Genomic DNA, 6,800 nt, shown 5'->3' on the forward strand with positions numbered 1-6,800 from the left:
TACACTTGAGAACATCATTTTTTTTAAAAAAATAATTGACTGAGTTTTACAAATTACTCCGATAATTTCTCATCATACATTTTGACATTCTTGCAAACATAATATCTTCTGTAACAAATAGTAATGACATTTAATTTTTTGTTCAGAACAAGGGCATAAAAGTCAAGTTTAATTTTTTGTTCAGCACAAGGGCATAAAAGTCAAGTTCGTCAGGTCCCCTCAACACAGCCAAGGGTAATATAGTCATAAAACATAATAATAGAAGAACGTGGGAGTGGGGGCTACAATATAGGGGGGCTGTGGTGCTGGCCGGTGGGAGTTGTCGTCCAATAAGCTGACGTGTCCCGATGTAGCAACGTGATTGGCCCCACCCTTGACCTGTTCCCACCAACCGTTGATCCTGAGTTGGCACAAAATGTCAGAAGAACGGTCGGGATGTCTCAAGGAACACATCTCAGCCGTTGTTTGGAAGTAAATTCAATTTCCACATCCAGCCTATATTATTATTTATTTATTATTTGTGTGGGTTGGACTTGGAGATTACAGTATTTTATGGGTTGTATTCAAGGCTGGCCTTTACGACTGGAATTTCTTTTTAATTAATTGATTTGTTTTAATTTAATTTAATTTAATTTAACGAGTTCATGAAATCATCTTTTTTAATTGAATACAACATTTGGAATTTTACGTAAGTTCGAATTAACGTCTCTCCTTAAAAAATAGAGAGGTTTATGTCACATTACTATCGAATTACCCGAAAGTTTAGAGATAATGTCACTCTATTATGACATAAATTTTATTTATTTATTTATTTTTTGGAATCTTATAATTCAAATGTGTAATGATAAAAACTATTTATTCAACTTTTGTGTAGTTACAAAAAAAATAAATAAATTTATATTATTCACTACAAAATAAAGTAAATAATAGTAATTCATTAAAGAGGAGTGTTGTCTTTTCCATATTCCACAAGTAATCATCAATAATTGAATTCATGTTATCTTCATATTATGTTATGTCTATTATNATTTTATATTATGTTATTGGGAAACATTAAACACAAAACTTAATTGAATTTAATGTATTAAATCATGAATTATTCTTAGTGCGGTGGCCATTCTTGACTAACCTTAAATAAATGGAAATGGGCCCATCTTTATCCTCAGAATCTGACTATTTATTGCTCTAACACAAAATTATGGGGTCAAAATGAAATGTCGTTAAATATCAGCGGCGGATCAGTTAGGATGGAAAATTTTAATTTTTTTATATTTAGATTTTTTTTTATAATCACAAAGGAAACGGGAAAAAAAATAAATAATATTTTTGAAATTTATAGTTAATCACATTTATTACCTAAAACCGTTATTAATTACATAGGAGGGTTCATCTGTGTGTATTGAAATAGTTTAATTTTTTTTGGAAGAACTATATTAAATTATTTAGAACTTTCATCAACGTTGATAACTCCAAAGTATTAATGATTTGGGACAAGGAAGTGATGTCCACTTGACCAACTTTATTGAACAATTATTTGTTCACAAATTGAATAATGTCTTAGTGGTGCATCCTACATATGTATATTTAAGAACCATTTGCTGCATGCAGACGATCAAACATTATTTGATTACTATTTTTATTTTATTAACGTTGGACATTAGCTTTATAAATTATTATGTTAATCATATTACTGATTTATTATGTAATAAATCTTTCATAGTCTCTTTCATCGAATTAAATGATGTCTTAACTACATAAACTATCCAATAAAGGTTTCTTTTTTAGATAAGCAACTAGCAAGTAAATTAATTAACCAAGCCATTATCACTTCATCATGCACACATTGCACCCAAAAATAATATCTTCCGACGGTATCAGGAACTCGCTCTATAATCTATATTCAGAGTTCTTTAGTTTATATGAGGGAAAAATCTCAGATAGTTCTGTTAGAACCGTGTAGAATTTAAATTTTTGACAATTTTGGAAACAAAATAACACACACCTAAATTAGCATTACTGCAATGCAATACAAGCTTAAACAAAAGTCGATATTGTGACAGTCACCAACAGCAGTTCTTGTGCATTCTTCCATGCAATATGAGCTGCATAAAAATGTGTTGATGCGCAAATTCGTGTCTAAAACTCCTCCCCCTCCGAATTCGAAGAATTTCAGTAGTTGCTTCGCTCTTTAGTTCCCAGAAATGGAATGGAAGCAACAATATCGATATCTCTTCTTGTTTCTTGTCTTAGTCTTGATATGTCCATTCGTCTTGTTTATACTAGCATTCATGGTGTGACTCTCAGTCATCTTCTCGCTGAGTGGTGATCCAGTTTTCTGGTCCATAAAAGAGCCTGAAGCAACATGCTTGGTGTGAGAGAAGGATTCATCATGTGAAGCTGGGGCATCGTGGCTTTGGTTTGTTCCCTTTGAGTAAGGTGTGGACTTTTCAAGCCTGAAGCAAGATTTTCATGAGAAAAATTAGAGCAGAGTACGTTTGGCTCAACCTGATATTGCACACTTGGGAGTACAGGACTTTATTTTGTGTCAAGAAAGTGAAAGCTATATCATAATATTATTTATTTGTCTGAACAGATGGTGTTTGATTACGGGACTTGATGGAAGCCATAAATAACAAAGGCCAAAAAAGTAATGTGAAATGTGGGTCAAGGACAGTAGCTAGCGAGAACAAAATTGCAAACAAGCATTAATTTTAAAGAAATTTGTTGTCTTAACTATCAAATTCATGTTCCTTATTTATTACCTGGAAGCATGATGGTCAGAGTTGTTTCTGAGTTCTTGTGAGGTCGTTTCTGTTGGTCCCGTTCTTGAGGATTCACAATTCTCGCTTATTCTGAACATTCGATCAGCTTCGGAGCACAGAGATTCTTCCACACCATGTTTCTCTAAATTCGCTCTTGTATGGATTTTGGGATGAAATATTCCCTGGTTACCGTTAGTCTCCCGATACATATAAATGATCTTTTCCAATGTTTCGAGAGCTTGTTCAACCTCTGAACTGATAATCACATTCTTTGTCTTTAAATTTTCTGCAATTTCATGGGTTGTTACTGAAATTTGTTCTACCTCCTGGCCTGTAACAATTTCCTTGCCAGCCCTTTCCGTAATTTCTCTACTTGAATCATCACAAGATTTCTGAATATTCTCGAGTAATGATTTGCTTCCTTTAGTACTGTTTTCCTCAAACTCTTCGATTTCATCACTTGTATTTCGATCTACATTCACTACGTACTTTGAGGCAATAAGAGAGTCATCACGACCATTATTCGACTCAGAATGATTATGTTCAAATTCTTTTGTCCCTTGTTGTTCAAGCTCAATGGACGTGCTTTGTTTCAGATTTTCTTGTTCAGGGGATTCAACTGATGTATTTCCCATAAAAAGAGCCTCGCGGATACGAGAGTACAAGGGATCTTTCAAGGCCTCTAAAAATTTTTCGCCGCCTTCAGAAACAGAAGCAACTTCCTGCAGTTGTCCCAAGACAACTTAGATAAGAGGGGTGCTAACGAACAGCATGAAGTAAAATAATATGCTGGTGTCCATTTGATTAAAGGGACGACAGTGTATCCAACCAAGAAAGTTTTCCCATCCATTATTAATCATACGATCATATCAATCAATAGAAGCCTTTAACAAAGCAGTTTTCAAAATTTACCTTTTTATAGAGCTTAAAACCACTACCTACAAGCTGCCTCGAGATAAAATTGATTAATGCCGGAGGAACGAAGTCCAACTTGAGATCCATGTTCGCAATTGTCCTGCGAAATTGGGAACACCGTGACCGGAGTCGGGGTGATCGAGAAAATATTCAATTCAAAAATGAAATAATGACACTAATTTCTGAACTGTTTTATGTTAGCTCTAATTTTGTTGTTGGCTTGAAATGGGAATGAAAAAATGGAATTTAAGGCAAAACTGATTCACCCATTTTCTGAAAGTAGTATAGCAAAGATTGCTTCATACATATTTTTATGCACACATACCTCCAGGTCTAAGGCAAGAGCAAAGGAAGTTTTTGGATATACACAAACTAGGATGATGCAACATATTTTATGTCCTACCTGAAGAAGCTTCTATCTGCAGTAACTTTCTGTATAGCAAAGCCTCCCACCAAGTCTATTCTTACTACATCCTGTGCATTAGGTATCCCATCTCGAGTGAACCCATGAGTACGAATATCAATCACCTCTGAGTCGGAGATCTGAAAATTTATCAATATTTATATTTCGAATAAAGAAGAGAGCCAACTGTCTGACAAATAAATCATAATAATTTACCGAGTTGAGAAGCACCACGAGTAGACCATCCTGGAAATACTCAAATGCAAAACCATGTATTAGAGCCTCTCTACTGGAAAGTGGCCATGAAACCTTCATCCTTTCTTCCAAATAATTGGGCAGATATCAGCATTTTATAGCCATGGTCCACATCCATAACTACAGAAAAAATTATGGGTAGCAACACATACCTCACCAATGATATGTTTTCACCGGTTCTAACTCTTCGCAAACATTGGGAAGAGACGACTTTGAATGTGGGAATCGCAATTTGAGGCCACCTGGAAGGATAAAGCTGGCAGCATTATTATATATTCAAACACGGAAGAAATAAAGGATTTTGGGAAACAACATTTTGCATCTGTGGATAAATATACATCACAATCTCCATTACAATCTTCCAAATATTTATTTTCATCTCATTTTTCATATCTCCTAACATAATGATTACATTTAATTTTTATTGCCCACAAATACTCAAATATTATAATACACACTCAATATAAAATTTTAAGATACCAAAAAACTAATATATATCATGAACTCGGAATGGTCAGAAATGAAAACAAACATTGCCATACAAGTTAACTCGTACCATTTTTGATACAGGTCTGACTCCCATGAAATACATAGACCTGTCAGAGACAAAGAAATGTCTTCACAAATATGCGTGATCCGTAAAGTGGTAATGCATTTAATATAACATTATGAAAAAAGGCAAATATCTGAGTATTTAAGTTTATCTTACAAACATCGAGAGGTCCATCCACATAGCCTTCAACAAGCAGTGAATGAAATGGAGTGCCCTCTGGTCCTTCTCGATACATAACTCGAAATTCTTCCGTGTCTTCTTTTACCTAAAAAAGGAATGTTAAACATATAACTTGCTACCCTAAACCCTGATAAGATGTATATCTACAGTCAATGATAAAGTAAATCAATATGAGCCATCATGGATAATCAACTAACAGACTAGAAAAAAGAGCTTTCAAAAGCTAGATAAAATTTCCCCGTCCAGATAGGACTAAAGCAAAAATATAGGAAGGCCAAAATGTCAAAGTTTAATCTTTTAGAGCTTTCACATGCCAAATGTTGAATCCCAAGGTGACAAATTTGTCACAAAAGCCTCAATAAAAAAAAAAACCAACAGCAATTCAAAAACAAAAGAAAAAAAGAGGGTGGCATCATTGATCGAGTTCATATCAGAAAGATTGCAGATAAAAAACATTTGGTAAAGGGAAGACCGGCAGCATACTTTCCAGCCACGATGTATATCCTTGCTGCTTGATTTTGTCGCACTCCTCAACATTTCTAGGAATTTAGAAACTTCCTTGCTTTTTCTTTCCACCACGTTATCCAGATATTCTGAATGTAATGTAACTAAAATCATAATATTCCATAAACATAAACTTTGCACATTAATAGTAGAGCTATATGTGCATCAGAAAATTCAGCTATCAAAAAACAAACCTTCGAACTGAAAATCTGATGATTCTAAAATTTGATTCTTCAGAAGGATCTTAATTGTCTCATCATTTGTCAAGTCAGGAGATGCTAAGGTCTTATCCAGATTGCTTCTATAATCAGATATATCACCTTTCCTCTCCATATTCGCTATCAAATCAAAAGGGGGAAACTCCCACGGAATATCTAATTATCAAAACAAACAAATTGATATTTATTGATTATGGACATACAAGTGCACTACAACAAAACGAAATATAGTTTTTCAAGTCCAAACTAAAAGGGCATAATCTATAAGCCAGAAAATAACCTATTTGAATACGAAACACAAAATTTAAAACCAAAAGTCTGAGAATTTCTCAAATCATCACATTATATACTATGATATAAGATAAAAAGAAGTAATTGGTGCCGTTATAACTATTTACATTATGACTCATCTAAGATGTATTCATAATACATGAACGGACCATAAAATTTCATAAAACCAACCGTAGCAGTACAAGAAATGAATGATTCAATAAATTCTCACCCAAGATTTAATCTTTCAAAGCACCCATTAATATAGAACGCAAACCGAAATCATACTCAATCTACTTATTGTTTGAATAACCTTCAAATAGCACATCGAATATATATGTACATATCTCATAAGCAAAACCAATAAGATTCAACAAATTGCCATAAAAAGCAGGTAAACTCACTTGCAGCTGTATTCAATAAAAACCCAATTGATTTTGATAAATTTTTTCTGAACTCCGATTAGGCTGGACTTGGGATTGAAGAAGATGAATCGCAAACAGAGATGATCGCAAGAAGGGTCGAGTCAAACCAGCTGATACTATCTATACAAGCCTAAAATAGGTCTCTCTGCATACACGAGGCAGAAGAGAATGGTGCGGCATCAAATTCTTGAATATTATTCGAACTGGCGTTTGTGGTAGAAAATTCAGGAATATATTCAATGCACGGCGAACTGTTTCTTGTTCTAGAGTGGAGGGATAAATTGTTGACAGCTTATTAAATACTGGCTCCAAAAT

General features: G+C 34.0%; 1 protein-coding gene across 4 annotated transcripts; it reads right to left on the minus strand.

Moving 5' to 3' along the window:
- Window positions 1–1,657: 1,657 nt before the first annotated feature.
- LOC140959654 (uncharacterized) lies at window positions 1,658–6,800 on the minus strand. Of its 4 annotated transcripts, XR_012172036.1 has the most exons (12): window positions 6,465–6,800; window positions 5,767–5,946; window positions 5,552–5,676; window positions 5,045–5,153; window positions 4,892–4,931; window positions 4,488–4,577; window positions 4,297–4,396; window positions 4,081–4,220; window positions 3,675–3,777; window positions 2,763–3,484; window positions 1,997–2,453; window positions 1,658–1,793 (listed from the first exon to the last, which is right to left on the minus strand). XR_012172036.1 is itself a non-coding variant. In XM_073417595.1 (11 exons), the coding sequence occupies exons 2-11, from the start codon at window positions 5,903–5,905 to the stop codon at window positions 2,189–2,191; spliced, it is 1,833 nt and encodes a 610-aa protein (XP_073273696.1). In that variant the 5' UTR covers window positions 5,906–5,910; window positions 6,465–6,800; the 3' UTR covers window positions 1,848–2,188. The 4 variants fall into 4 exon arrangements, 3 of the variants coding, with proteins under 3 accessions (XP_073273696.1, XP_073273695.1, XP_073273697.1); XM_073417595.1 differs by lacking the exon at window positions 1,658–1,793 and having other exon boundaries at window positions 1,848–2,453; window positions 5,767–5,910; XM_073417594.1 differs by lacking the exon at window positions 1,658–1,793 and having other exon boundaries at window positions 1,848–2,453.

The sequence above is a fragment of the Primulina huaijiensis genome, chromosome 15, assembly GCF_012295235.1.
Source record: "Primulina huaijiensis isolate GDHJ02 chromosome 15, ASM1229523v2, whole genome shotgun sequence".
Lineage (NCBI taxonomy): Eukaryota > Viridiplantae > Streptophyta > Magnoliopsida > Lamiales > Gesneriaceae > Primulina > Primulina huaijiensis.